The sequence below is a fragment of the Terrapene carolina genome, unplaced genomic scaffold, assembly GCF_002925995.2.
Source record: "Terrapene carolina triunguis isolate 2854851 unplaced genomic scaffold, T_m_triunguis-2.0 Scaffold33891, whole genome shotgun sequence".
Classification (NCBI taxonomy): Eukaryota; Metazoa; Chordata; order Testudines; family Emydidae; genus Terrapene; species Terrapene triunguis.
The window spans coordinates 6,189,965-6,204,449 of NW_020698242.1; the positions used below are offsets into that span (position 1 = coordinate 6,189,965).

Below are 14,485 nucleotides of genomic sequence, written 5' to 3' on the forward strand. Positions count from 1 at the left end.
TACTTGTGTCTTTTTCTGTGGCTATCTTGAGATTTCATCATAGGTCTTATGCAGCTGGTATAACTTTTACTTTGGGGAAATAGTGTTTCTGAATGCATATCTTACTAGGGTCTGATCCTGCCACACTCCTTGCACACTAAAATTGTTGACTTTGTGTACATAAAGATTGCAGAACCAGGCTAATGTAGTGTTAAAGCAGAAATAGGGTTTGCAGTAGAGTTCTAAGTGTTAATAATTAAACAGCTGTTTTGAATTTCACTCATTTAATATTTTAAGCTACAGATGTAATTTACTTGGTTTGAAGCTCACTTGTATTGTTCAAAATGTCTCTTAGATTCTGTGTTGGTTAGCAATTTATTGTTGATGCATTTTGTGTATTTGAATTTTTTATTCGCTTAGATAATGTCCATATGCAGAGAGAATTTTTCAGAAAGATTGTGGTATAGCATACCAAACTATTTTGTTAACTTTTGTGTGATTTTGTTTTTGTTACATTTGAAAGGACCAATAAAAATTTAAAGTAGAACTTCTTGGTAGAAGTTTGTTTGGCTTGAGATGCTTCAGTATGACCCATTTATACTGAATATTTTTTTTTGTAATGATTATAAACTGAATCCTTTGTATTGTACACTATGGGACCTAGGCTGCTATTTTATAAGTACATTTCTTTTAACTAAAATTCAGCAGAATTGAAAGTGTTTAAGTATAATATTACGCTATTACTATTAAGAGTCTGTTTTAATTTGTGATCCAAACTAAGGCCTCTCCACAATCCCCCTAAGAAGGGGAAGACTACTTATAAAAGCATAATCCATAACAGATGAATGAAAGTTCCCTATCTAAAGTATTTATCTTCTCATTATCTTTGGCAATTCTCAGCATATTTAATGTCCCTAAATATACTTTCATTCTATAATGAATTAACGTGCAAAAACATGTTAAAACATTAAGGTTGCAAAGTCAAGCGCTCAAAAGTTAGGAAATGCCAGAATTAAGGTTACCTGTGCAACTTTATTTTGGCTCCCTGGTGTGCATACATTGATATAATCTTTAATTAGTTGAACACATACTATTTTTCGACAGGACCCCTGCCTCATTCAGTGCGCAGGATCGATGGTACTCTGTTAAGGAGGAACTATTTGATATTTTGTTTCCTTCTCGTTCAGTGAGTGAGCCCATTCCTTATTTACTGCAGAGTGACAAGCTGTGGGCTCTTCTTTTAACAGACAGTGAGTACTTAGTCTTCTGACCTCCAACCATCATACAGAATGGCCACTTGCTTTGAAATCAGCATTTTCTGTTAAAGTCCTTAACTTGTACAATGCTAATGAAGGACTTTTTTTCTTTGATGGGTTATTTAGTTACAGGGTATACACAGTGCTTCTGAAGCATCTAGCACTGGCCACTGTGGGGAGACAGGATACTGGGCTAGATAAACCATTGGTCTGACTCAGTATGGCCGTTCTTATATAAATATTTACCATTACATTATAACAGGAATAGATAAGTGAGAACAATGCAAATAACATCCCATTAGTTTTCATGAAGTTTAAACACCCAATACACTTATACATTTAACCATTATTTTGATCTATACTAATACACAAGTGAATTGCACTCTAGCATGACCTGGTCTGCCACCATCACAGTAGTGTCTTCCAGATTCAATGCCTGTTTTGGTTGGCATGTCCTACATTCATTGTTTAAGTAGGACTCCTAGTACCCACCTCCAAGCAGACAGCCAACTGCTTGTTAGTCCCCCCAAGTCTACTCCTCTGGGATTCTATATTGCCAAAAGAACTGAGGGATGGTTGGGCTTGCTCTGCCCTTTATGTTCTCTTGTGTGGGTGCAGCACAAGGACACTTTGGGCACAAATGTGACCTCAAGAATGTAATCTCACACACAATGCCCATGTTCATCAAGAGAGGAATCCATGTGGCTAACACATCTTGAAGAAGCACAGTTACTGTAGAGAAAATAATATTTATGTATCTAACTCAGTTTTCACACCCAGATCTGATTTTCATGTAACATTTATTTTTAACCACAAGGAGAGGAGGTGAAGAATAAAAGCTACTAATTTAATACTTTCCTCCTTTCATTTAGAGAAGTCTATTTTCCTGTTTGATATAATGGGAGGACATATGTTCAAAGTATAAGATTTTATAGGGTAATGTTATACATATCATTTATTAGCCATACATTTTTAAGTGATTAAAATAAATTTTTTTGAAATGCACTATTTCTGTTTAATGCCTGAAAGAAAAACCTTGCTGTCAACTTCCAGATTTTTATAACCCTCAGGCATGTTCTGAGCCTGGATCATTATGTAGTTAATTTAAAAGAATTTCACTAGTCATATGAGATCAAAATGAACATATATTCACTGTATCCCTTCATAGACTTAAGGACTTTTTTAAAGGTTGGTTTTGCTGTGCTGGGAAGGTAGTGGGAGACAAATTATAGATTGTCTAAAAGTTGAAGGGTGGTTTAAATCCTGCCATTTGTCTCAGTGCTGTGTAATTTGTCAGGGCACTCACCCTTTGCCCTAGAATAGCATTCACAATCTCAATTTGAGTTTCTCACCGTTATGGCTGTTGAGATAGATTTGAAATGGAGTGTTGTCTTCCTGAGTCTGCAAAGAGCCAAGCAAGACCGAATGGGAGACCTGTACGCTGCCCGGAGCCTGCCCCAAACTCTGATCCCCCTCCTGCCCTCCGATCCGAACCCCTTGGTCCCAGCCCTATCCCAGAGCCCGCACCCCGAGCTGGAGCCCTCACCCCCCGCCCCACCGTGAGAAGAGAGTGACGGTTAGTCGGGAACGAGGCGACCCGGGCCAGCCCCGCGGCAGAAGGAAAAGTGAAGATTGAGCGATGCCGGGCGGAGCGGAGGCGTATCTATGGGCGGAGCCAGTGCCAAGGGGTGTGGCCAGCGCCGAGCCCCGTCACGCCTCTTATGAATATTCAAGTTACAAGATGACACGATGAGCTGCCTCCGTCGCCCGCCCGGAAGTGCTGCTGCGGCTAGGCCGGTTTGTTTGTAAGCGGCCGAAAACAACATGGCGGCGCCAGGTGCTGCGGCGGCAGAGCCCGGACGGTGCGGAGAGGGGCCGGGGTGGCCCCGGGCTTCGGCCCCTGAGGCGGAGCGCCCTGCCCCGCGGGAGCTCGTGCGGCCGTCGGTGACGGAGCTGTCCCGGGCCGTGCGGACCAACATTCTCTGCACGGTGCCCGGCTGCGGCAAGGTCCTGCCCAACAGCCCGGCCCTGAGCATGCACCTGAGCAAGGCCCACCGGGTCCAGGTACTGACCCTCCCCGGCCCAGCGGTCTGGGTACAATCCTCCCCTGCCTTGGGCATAGCCCTGCGGGTCCGGGTACCGACCCGACCCTGCCCTCAGCGTGCACCTGGGCGTGCCCGGGTACTGACCCTCCCCTCAGTGTGCACCTGGGCGTGCCCCAGCGCCTCCGGGTACTGACCCTCCCCTCGGCGTGCACCTGGGCATGACCCACCTCCCTTGGCCTGCTGGGACCAGGTATCGAAACCCTCATATTCCCCACTCCTAGCTCTGAACAAGACTCATCTGTTTCAGGTACTGACCCTCTCCCAGCCCAGCTGGTCTGGATCCCTAACCCCTTTTATCCCTCCCCAAGCACCTGAACAACACATCCCTGGCTCACTGGGTCCAAGTACCAAACCTTCCCTACTCTGATCACGTATCTGAACCCGTGTACTAAACCCTTCATATTCTCTACCCCCAGCCCTGAGTGTGTATCTGAGCAAGCCTGACCAGGTCCAGGTCCTGACCCCCAGCCCACTGGGTCCAGATACCGAATGCCCCTTGCCTTGAGCATGTTCCTCAGCAAGACCCTTCAGGTCCAGGTGCTGAACCCCGTATTTTGCTTGTTCCTGAGCATGCACCTGAGCAAGTCTAACCAGGCCCTCCCCTCCACCCCTCAAAAATCCCCTAACCCTGATCCAAGGAAGGCCCGTGTATTGAACCTCCCTCCCACAAATGCATACACCTGGCTTTTAGCATACACCTCAGCAAGGCCATAGAATCAAACTCCCCAGCCCAGCACTGTGCACGATGTAAGCAAGTGTAGATCCAGATACCCCTGCTTGTCCCCATTATTCCTCACCTCTTGATCTTCTGAGCATGCACCATGTCTAGCTGTTCAGAGGCACCAACTTTCCACTTTCCCTGGGGGTGCTTGACTCCTGCTCCACCCCAGGCCCTGCCCCCACTCCACCCTTTCCCCCAAGGCCCTGCCCCATCTCTTCCCACCATTGTTCTGCCCCATCCTCTGAGTATGCTCCCCCCCACCACTCCTTGCCGCCCCCTCCCCCCCCGCAGTTCCAGCTGATTGTGATGGGCGGGAGGCACTGGGGGGTGGGAGGGGGTGGCACTGATGGGCTGGGCCTGCCAGGGGGCAGGAGGCTCTGGGGGAGAGGGAGAGGAGCTGAACACCCACTATTTTTTTTCCCTGTGGGTGCTCCAGCCCCAGAGCACCCACAGCGTCGGCACTTACGGAGCTCTTGGTATGCACCTAAGACTGTTGGTTCCAAGTACCAAAGTCAGTGAGTCTGCACTTAAGCTAGATCCGCTTGGTCCTGATATTGACTGCCACCTCTGGTGCTGACAGCCCTGAGCATTCACGAAAGTAATACACACCAGGTCTGCATACTGACCCATGCTCCCAACCTGACTCCAAGTGTGTACTTGAGCATTGACTGCCTACCATTTGTCCAGCACTACATCTGTGTCCCCTCGGTCCTTCTTGCCTTCTGATTTATCTAACATCTAGATGGGAAGGTCCCATTCTCAGTTTTAAAGCCCTCTGCAAGGGATAGTTAGCATTCTTTAGAAACACAGTAAACTGTCCAATTGTTTCTAAAGCCACTGTTTAGAAGATTTATATAGGTGTTGATGGGCTGTTCTAGGTTAGTGTATCATGTTTATTCTATTACAATGGGGAGAATGATGCATTTTCTAGCAACAGCTTTTTTGTTTAGAACGCCCTTCAGTGTGAAATGTATAAACTTGTTTAACAGTATATGCATACTTAGTGTTTGGTTTGTGTCTCTGTGGTTTTTGTGTGTGATATCTTTTAATATATTTAAAAAAAAAAGATTCAAGAATAACAGATACTGTTAAGAGTAGCTTGGGGTTTTTTCTTTCAAAAGATCATTCATCATTTTATTCATTATTTGTATTGCTGTGGTACCTGGAGGCCCTGGCCACATTGTGCTACGGGAATACAAACATATAATAGTTCCCCAGGCACCAAAACCTCATATTTTCTTAGGGAAATAGCCAGTTAGATTTGTTGATTATTGGTCGAGTTGGCCTAGGTGGATCTCGGCTCAAAAGCAATTAGAAGGAATTGAGTGGCATCAGCTGATGCGTCCTGGGGTTGAGGGACACAAGGGATACATAGGGTTTGTGCGCAGTTACAGCAGACATTGTTCTTCTAAACATTCCGAGCTTGTGCTTTGAGGTGCACGCAGCACTCCTGGATCCATGCAGGCCATCATTTTGAACCACAGTTACTGCAGTATTTAACTGTTGTGTTCCAAGTTTGCTATCAGGGAAGAAAATACAATGTGTTCTTTCTCCACATAAACTGCTGTAATAGCTCTCAGAACTGTTATCAGAGTGCCGAGAACACTCATGAGATTTCTTGTACTCAACTTTCCATTTGGTAATAGATCAGGCTAGTATTGGAACACACAGTGTCTATGGAGATTAAATTTTTGGAGATACAGATTCTAATGACACTTTATCTGGTCGTGACTGACTGAATGATACTTTAGTTTAGAGCTACATACACATAGTCCCAACTTTGGAAACTTTTTACTAATATATCTAGAGTTGCCTCTTCCATATTCAGTATTGTTTTACAGCTTACCTCTCTTACTAAACCCTTTTAGCAGTTAAGTCCAACTTGCTAACTAAGTGCCTAAAAAAGCAGATAGTCACCTAGTGGAATTATCAAAAGCACCCTAGAGAGTCAGTGATAGCTAGGTGTCTAGGTACTTTTGAGAATTCCGCTAGGTGACTATCTGCTTCTTTAGGCACCTACCATACCAGGGGTTCTCAAACTTCATTGCATCATGACCCCCTTCTGACAACAAAATTTACTACCTGGCCCCAGGAGTGGGGGACCGAAGCCTGAGCCCACCTGCGACCCACCGCTCTGGCTGGGGAGATCAAAGCCGAAGCCCCCACTGGGTAGGCCAAAGACCAATCCCAAGCCCCGCTGCCCCCGGCAGGGGGTCAAAGCCAAAGCCCTTCCACCATTGACTGAAGTCCTCATGCTTCGGCCCGGAAGGTGGGGCTTGGGCCCCAGACCGCAGCAAATCTAACGTCAGCCTTGGCGACCCCATTAAAATGGGGTTGTGGGGTCCCGACCCACAGTTTGAGAACCTCTGTACTAAACCTTTACAACATAAATAATCAATCTGACCCTTAGTAATGTCGTGGTGGTGGACCGTGGTGTAACAAGATAACGATCTTGGAACTTACTGGTTTTTAGTTTTCTCTGACTGCAGTTAATTTTGATAGTTTCAGGAGTCAGAGGAAAAGAGGTGAAAGTAAAAACTTTATCCCAAAACTCCACAAAACATTTAATTGACGAAGTTCAAGAATCTGTCAGGTTTCAGAATAGCAGCCGTGTTAGTCTGTATCCGCAAAAAGAACAGGAGTACTTGTGACACCTTAGGGCTGGTCCACACTACCCGCCTAATTCGGCGGGTAGAGATCGATCTTCTGGGATCGATTTATCGCATCTCATCTGGACGCAATAGATCGATCCCAGAAGCGCTCCCCCGTCGACTGCGGAACTCCTGCTCGCCGAGAGGAGGAAGCGCTGTCGACGGGGGAGCCTGCCTGCGCTGCGTGGACCCGAAGTAGGTACTTTTAGTTCGATATAGAAACGTCGACTTCAGCTACGCTATTCTCGTAGCTGAAGTTGCGTTTCCTATATCGATCCCCCGCCCCAGTGTGGACCAGCCCTTAGAGACTAGCAAATTTATTAGAGCATAAGCTTTCGTGGGCTACAGCCGAAGAAGTGGACTGTAGCCCACGAAAGCTTATGCTCTAATAAATTTGTTAGTCTCTAAGGTGCCACAAGTACTCCTGTTCTTTTTGAAGAATCTGTCAGGTTTTCTTTTGGTGAAATGAGAGAGTTGACCATCTCATTCATTATATTCTTGGAACTTCATTGTATGGACTTGTAGTATTAGTAAAACTAACTTGCAACAAAATGTCTTTTACTAGAAAACAGGTTTGAATGCTTAGAAACATAAGTTGCTTGACAAACTTGTATAGCATTGATTATGTTCCATTCATTGAAGACATAATGTATCTTGGTTTGGTAGCTGTTAAAGCTTCACTTTGATTCACCTCATGCTATGCTGCAGGAACTTTCTGGAAAACGATGCCTGTTGGAGCTGCATGAGCACCCTTCTCACTTAAGATGTTTGAAGCAGAAGTTATAAAAATGTTGTGCAGTCCCAAACTACCTCAGTTTATGCATTTCTGTGGTCAGGTGCAGGGACCTTCTCTCTGTTCCCAGGGTGATTTCTTGGGTCTTTTTAATCCAAAACTCAACTTCTGGTGTTGTACTGTTGTACTGGTAGGTTTTTATTTTGGCCCTACGGTTCTCTGGCTATTACCAATATGTCTATCAGGGTTCTGAGGTCTCAGGTAAGAAGGATGTATTAAGCAGTGTTGTGATGTGTCCCTCTATGTTCTGGAGACAGATGTGGGTACCTGCTATTCTGCCTGCGATGGTAAACCATTACTTGGATTGCTGCTCTATTGTAGGGCCTTCACACCTTGAGCTTGCATTGATAAGCAGCAGAGGCTCTGTGCCTTCATGAGGGAGGCCTTATGGGGCTGGTCCCTGGATCCAACATCAGATTAGCAGTCTGCCCCCGGACGCATCAGATCAAGTTAAATCTAATTTCACACTGCAAAAGTTGGTACCAGAGAGAGATCTCCAGGGTTGTAGTGCCTGGAGTTTGGCTCCCCAGCCAGTTCCAGGATCTGGAGGGACAGAAGAGGTGCTACTTTTGTCTTTATGCTTCCCAGCAGCATTGTGTTTTGCTCCGGTGCAGCTGAGTATTTTAGCCCCAAATTCCTTCTTGGCTAGTAACCTGCGACTATCCCTAAGTGTCCAGGCACAGGTGGCTGAAATATGTGGAAAGCAGAATAATGTGGTTGAGACTGAGGGAATCTTCCTTGGGGAGGGAGATGTCTCTTCCAGAGACAACTAAGCAGAATCTGTCCCTATTGGTATTCTGGTTCTGTAGTATAGTGCTGTGAACATCTAGACTGCATACAAGCACACACAAAAAGTTTATTAAGTGGCACATGGAACTCTAGTTCTTTAATTTTACTTGCTTCAGCAACTTTAATGGCAGTGTGATTGTTCCAGGCAAATATAAATTGTAAAGTAGAAACCTTACCGGTTGGAAACACCAAGCATAATGCAATTCTGAAAAATTAAAACTACAGTGTATTGGAACACTGTAAATATTTAGTGAAATGCAGTGAATATTTAGATCCATTCATTTTGGACTCTAAAAGGTTAAGAAATATCATGTGTAAATTGTTTAGATTCTGAAAGTATTTCCTCTATGGTGGGGAGAATTTAATATTTGGAAGTAAAATAATAGTATACTGCTCTAGGATCATCAGTTGTGATTCCTGAAGAGTTCTGCTGGTTACAAAATAGTATCTGAACAGATAAGCAATTCCATTTGAGATGGGTAATCTACCAATTCACTTAGCAAAGAGTTTTCAGCTTGAATGTCAAGGCTGGTAAACGTTGAGCAAAGTTTAATCTGTATTCTGAACACTGTATTAATAGTACAGACCCATTTGCCAACTTTTAATAAAAATGTACTTTTTCAGGATGGAAAAATAAATGCATCAATAAGGAAGGGTTTGAAAACTACACAGAAATTCTACTGCTGTCCTATTGAAGGCTGCCCTAGAGGACCAAACAGACCATTTTCCCAATTTTCACTTGTAAAACAGGTATTTTTTTTCTGGACTACTTTTCCTTGAGTAATAGTATAAGAGGAATCTGGGGACAACATGGGCCAAATCTTCAAGAGTGCATATAACTTCCTGTATCCAAACCCACGTACCAGACATCCCAATGTATATACTCAAGTTGCAGAGCAAGTGTGTGGAGAAACCGCAGTTTGTGTGCAGATGGCAGTTTGCACATCCACTTTGGAAGACTTGGGCCTTTGTGTCTAACAGGCACTGGCATGTTCTCATTTAAAAAAAAAAATGATAAAAAAATGAACAACTTAGAAACGGTCATTCAGATACAAATTTTCCAAAGAGCTGACCTATGGCTAACATTTTTCCATAAATGTCCAATTATAACAAAAAGTCAAACGGCAATAAGCTGGTTTAAAATTATTAGCCATCTTAAATGGATAAGAAATAAGACTAACTCCTGTACTTTTGTCTCAAGAGTTGACGTCTTTAGACAGATGACTTTCTGTTGCATGTTAATCAGGATTCTCTCTTGTTAAGAAAATGTCACTTATGCGTTCTTTATGAAAAGTATTAAATTCTGTTGAAAATCCAACTGCCAACATTTGTGAATCATCTTCAGTGTCAGTCAGCTGCATGATCCAGCATGGTAGTGATGTGGTCTAGTGGCTAGCGCTCAGGGCCATAAATAAAGGGTTCTGTTTACTTGCTCTGGGAACTTTGGACAACTCACTTAGCCTCTCCTCTTTGTTCTAGTTTTTTTTTGAAAGAGAGAGAGTGCTTCTCTCAGGATGGGTATTTTGATTATTTAAATAATGTTAATAAATAGCAAGATCCTTGAATGAGAGGCACTGTGGGCTTGATCCTGTGCCCACTGAAGTCAATGGCAAATCTCCCATTGATGTCAATGGTACAGGAGGAGGCCCTGTAAGTGTTAAGTGGCAGTAGTTAATCTATATCTAAAAGCTGTGCGAATTGATGACATAAAATGAATGACCAGGTGTATGAGATTGCCAACAAGTTCATTCTCTGGTATTGTATGAAGACTTATTCCCAAGTAAAACAATGGAAATCAATTAGAAAGTCAATGATGGTGTAAAATCACATTTAAACTACTGTTTTTTGTACAAATAACTAATTAAAACTAATTTAAGCAATTTTTCATTGTTTACTTTTTGCCCTCACCTCAACTTGGACAATGAAACTAGACTTCTCTTCATTCTGTAGTTCTCACGGCTTTAGTATAGTATTGTATTGTTTGTGCCTCGAGCAGTGCAAGAAAATATTTAAATTTTTAAATCTTTTTTTCAATGAAATGCCTAAATATTTCTATTGAATTCTTAAAACTGTTTCTAATTAAGGATAGTTTTTTCACTCTTCTCCAAGACTAGCATATCTCCTAAATTGTTTTGCATGTGTAACACTGTAGCTGTCTTGTAAAGAAATGACTCTTAACCAATTCCTTTGTATTGCTAACTTGTCTAACTTTCACTGTGAATTTTAGCACTTTATGAAAATGCATGCTGAAAAGAAGCACAAATGTGATAAATGTAGCAACTCATATGGCACGGAATGGGACTTGAAACGACATATAGAAGACTGTGGCAAGACTTTCCAGTGTACTTGTGGGTGCCCTTATGCCAGCAGAACAGCATTACTGTCTCATGTTTACAGAACTGGCCATGAGATCCCTGCAGAGCACAGGTAACAGTGAAGCTATTGTTGATTAAGTGATTTAATTTATTTTATATTAAGTATTATGACATCTTCCTACATGTGCCTCATAATTAACTCCTTTTGGTTGATAGGAGGTGGGCCTGTCTCCTACCTATATGCAGTTAACTCCCACTAATACTAATGCAGTTTGCTACTTCTTCCTTCCGTTACTTACAGCAGTCCTAGCTCCATTGATGGCAATGGGAATTGAGTGTCCAGTACTATGTAAGATCAAGCTTCTAGTGTCTAGCCCAAGAAGTGCTACCAGCTGTGGTCCTCTTATTGCTGGTGACATTTATTGCATTTGTTGTTAAAGCTACTATTGATTCTTGTTGGAACTGTGCGACCTGCAGTCCTATGAAAGTAGAAAGGGAATGTGCACACCCAGTGTAGTTCTGTAGCCTGAAGTAAGCAATGTTAATTAAATATTTTTACTCTTAACACTTATACAGCACCGTAAGTGTCAGTTGCTTTCATTAGTAAAACAATAAGATTGGCAGTTAATAAAAAGATAAGTATTAAAAATTGCCATCTATAAAATGTGCATAAATCTTCCTAATAGTGTGCATGCATGAAGCAATCTATTTACTGAATCCTACTACTGTATGTGTTTTGCAGAGTGAGATGCTGCAAGATTATAATACTTGTGCATTCTTGTATGCAAGGGTTAGAAAACCTAGGCTCCAATTTTCTATAAGACTGTAACTACCTACTTTGGAAACTTTGAACGTTTTCTTAAACACCATAACCCAACATGCTGAGAGGTTACTCTTTTAGCATTTTCTTCATTCTCTTCCTTATTAAAGTAAAAAAAAAAAAAAAAAAAAAAAAGCTCATGGTCAGGATTAGTTTTTCTGCCAATTCAGACCTATGGAAGGATTTAACTTATACCTCCACTCCCACAAGGTCTAGTGCCATGATTGAAAGAGTTGGGAGGGAGGATTTTGTTGTTGGTCTCTAAACTGTGAGATAAATTCTTAATGTATCATGTTTACAGGGATCCACCTAGTAAGAAAAGGAAAATGTGCACTGAGGTTTCCAATCAGCACTTGGCAGAGAAAGCGAGTGAAGCATTCATCAATGCACGCACCAGTAGTACTTGCACTCAGGAATTGGAATCATCTGACATGAAACTAATGGCCTCCTTTGAAGGCTCCTGCAGTTCTAATATCAGTAAGCAAACGCTCTCACAGCCAAAGTGTACACCGAAGATGCTTTTGCCAAAGCCCAAAGTAGCTTTGGTTAAACTTCCAGTAATGCAGTTTGCTCACTTGCCTATTTTTGTATCAGCAACAGATTCCTCTGTCAAACCTGTTGTAGTGGCTGTTGATAATCAAGGCTCTGTTATGAGTACTGTTCACTTATTACCTCAGTCTATAGGAATTCTGATACCAGCATTGGAGGCTGAAGCACTTGTATTTAAAGACACAGTGCCTATTTCAAAAACGGCAAATTCTGGTGATGTTGAGCCAGTTAGCACCAGTGTCCAAGTCAATTTGGGTAAAGTAACGTCAAATAGTACAGTACAAGAGCTGGGGAGCATGTGTCACAAGAATAAAATCTCTTCAATAAATGTACAAACTGACTTATCTTACATTTCACAGAACTTTATGCCAGCTGCAGCCTGGACTCCTGATTCTTCTGTATCCTCTTGCTCTCAGACAGACCTGACATTCAGTTCACAGGTTTCGCTACCAGTTAGTGTTCAGACTCAGACGCTGTTGCCCAGTTCTAAACTGACTTCATCCATAGCTGCCCAGACTGATGCTTTTGCTCAGGCTTGTTTCCAGTCATGTGGTGTTTCTAGAGAGACTCAAACCAATAGAACGCAGAACTCTATTGATGGGAGAGTACAAATGGACCAGGCTGTAATGTGCAATGACATTTTTGACAGTGTTCATTCGGCTTACAATGTTTCAACCCAGATTGGGCTCCCAGAAAACAATTTAATGGCTGCAAACATGGATCAAAGATTGCTACAAAGAAGTAACTGCAAGACCCTGAGTCAGGATACAATAAAATCTGAACCCATTATCAACTTCAATACACAGACTAATATACTCCCGCAGCAAAATATGACAGATAATCAAACGCAGACAATGGACTTACTAAGTGATCTGGAAAACATCTTTTCAGGTAACATGTCTGGCCAGACATTGGATAATCGTGGTCTTTTGTCTGACACTAGCTCTGGTGCTGATACACATCTGCCTTCTGGCCCTACACAGAGCACGGGAATAGACTTTGACATTGAAGAGTTCTTTTCAGCTTCCAATATTCAAACACAAACTGAGGAGAGTGAACTTGGTAACCTGAACTCTGAGCCGGTCTTGGAATCTCTGGACATTGAAACACAGACTGACTTATTTTTTTCGGACAGTGCCACTCAATCCTATAGCTGCAGAGGAAATTCTAACTTCTTAGGTTTGGAAATGTTTGATACCCAGACACAGACAGACTTAAATTCCTTCTTAGACAGTAGCACCCATTTGCCTTTGGGAAGTATTTTGAAGCAGTCCAGCTTCTCCATGAGCACTGACTCATCTGATACCGAAACCCAGACAGAAATACCCTCTGCTGCTAAAAATATACCTAGTCAAAATATAGAAAATAAAGTCCAGCTGAATAGTGCTGAAACACAGACTATGGATAGCTGCTTTGAGACCCTTGGAAGCCTATTCCTTACCAGCAATGAGACACAGACAGCTATGGATGACTTTCTTCTGGCTGACTTGGCCTGGAATACAATGGAGTCACAGTTCAGTTCAGTAGAAACACAGACCTGTGCAGAATTGTGTTCCTTGGTTTGTCAGAAGTTTGGAACAAGCCATTGAGTGCTACTTAATAAAATTGTTTTCCTTGTGGTTTGAAACTAAGTTATTGGGGTGGGGAGCGGGAGAAGGAACTGACCAAGTTGTCTACGTTGAATGTAGTTGCCCATATGCAGTTGGTCTAAAAAAACCTTTTCATGCATAAGGTACTTAAGCTGTTGTATATGTAACTTAAACATAGAATATGTATACATGTTTGTAACCTGTTAATGTAAGTTTGAACTTTTAAAGTGAATGTTCTTGTGGTGCCTACCGTTGTTGATCTGTGTTATAAAGCTATATCGACATGTCCATTGAATCTCAGTTCAGGCTTTTATATTTGTCTATACCTATATACTTCTGGCTCAGACCTGGGCTTACTGTCTTGACGCAAAAGTAGGCCTATCTAATTCTGACACATCTCGCTCACCAAAAAAGCCCTTTTTGGCATAAGCTGCTTTTTGTTTTTTTAAAGTGTTAGATTTGACAAGATTATAATATGGCAAGATTTACCCGTCCTATACAAAAATAGATGTTGAGGAATTTATTAGTAGATGTAGTTTCCAAGCAGTTGTCCCAAAAATGACCCTGGATCACAAATTTGCTGATTATTGCATATATAATTTAAAGTGCAACTAATGTAAGTAGCGAAACTTGTTTTTACTTCTCTCTGAATTGGTATAATCAGCGTTGGTGTTAACAGGGTATAAAAAGAACTTTTGAGATACTTAACTCTTAAAGTTATCGTGCAGTAACTTCACTGCACATACTGTAATAAAACAGCATACAGGTCTAAAGTATTTTTGGACTTTTCAAGGAGGGATTTGTGTTCCTAAACTGTGATTTGCAAGAAACCCTGGTTCTGATGCAAACAAAATCAAGGAAATTCTAAATATTAGAATGTCTGTGTGAGTGAAAGATCAGAACAAATCATCAGGTTAC

At 42.2% G+C, this 14,485-nt stretch overlaps 1 protein-coding gene across 1 annotated transcript; it reads left to right on the top strand.

Moving 5' to 3' along the window:
- Positions 1-3,053: 3,053 nt before the first annotated feature.
- Positions 3,054-13,637, top strand: LOC112106852 (ATM interactor). Its single transcript, XM_024200315.2, has 4 exons — positions 3,054-3,299; positions 8,919-9,044; positions 10,522-10,721; positions 11,731-13,637. Exons 1-4 carry the CDS (start codon positions 3,060-3,062, stop codon positions 13,565-13,567), a joined length of 2,403 nt encoding a protein of 800 aa, XP_024056083.1. The 5' UTR covers positions 3,054-3,059; the 3' UTR covers positions 13,568-13,637.
- Positions 13,638-14,485: the final 848 nt, after the last annotated feature.

What these genes read in the sequence shown, in the direction of transcription:
- LOC112106852 (XM_024200315.2), top strand. Translation starts at nt 3,060, where the DNA reads ATGGCGGCGCCAGGTGCTGCGGCGGCAGAGCCCGGACGGTGCGGAGAG. An exon ending in AATTTTCACTTGTAAAACAG is followed by an intron (nt 9,045 to 10,521) that starts GTATTTTTTTTC and finishes TGTGAATTTTAG; the next exon opens with CACTTTATGAAAATGCATGC. An exon ending in GAGATCCCTGCAGAGCACAG is followed by an intron (nt 10,722 to 11,730) that starts GTAACAGTGAAG and finishes TCATGTTTACAG; the next exon opens with GGATCCACCTAGTAAGAAAA.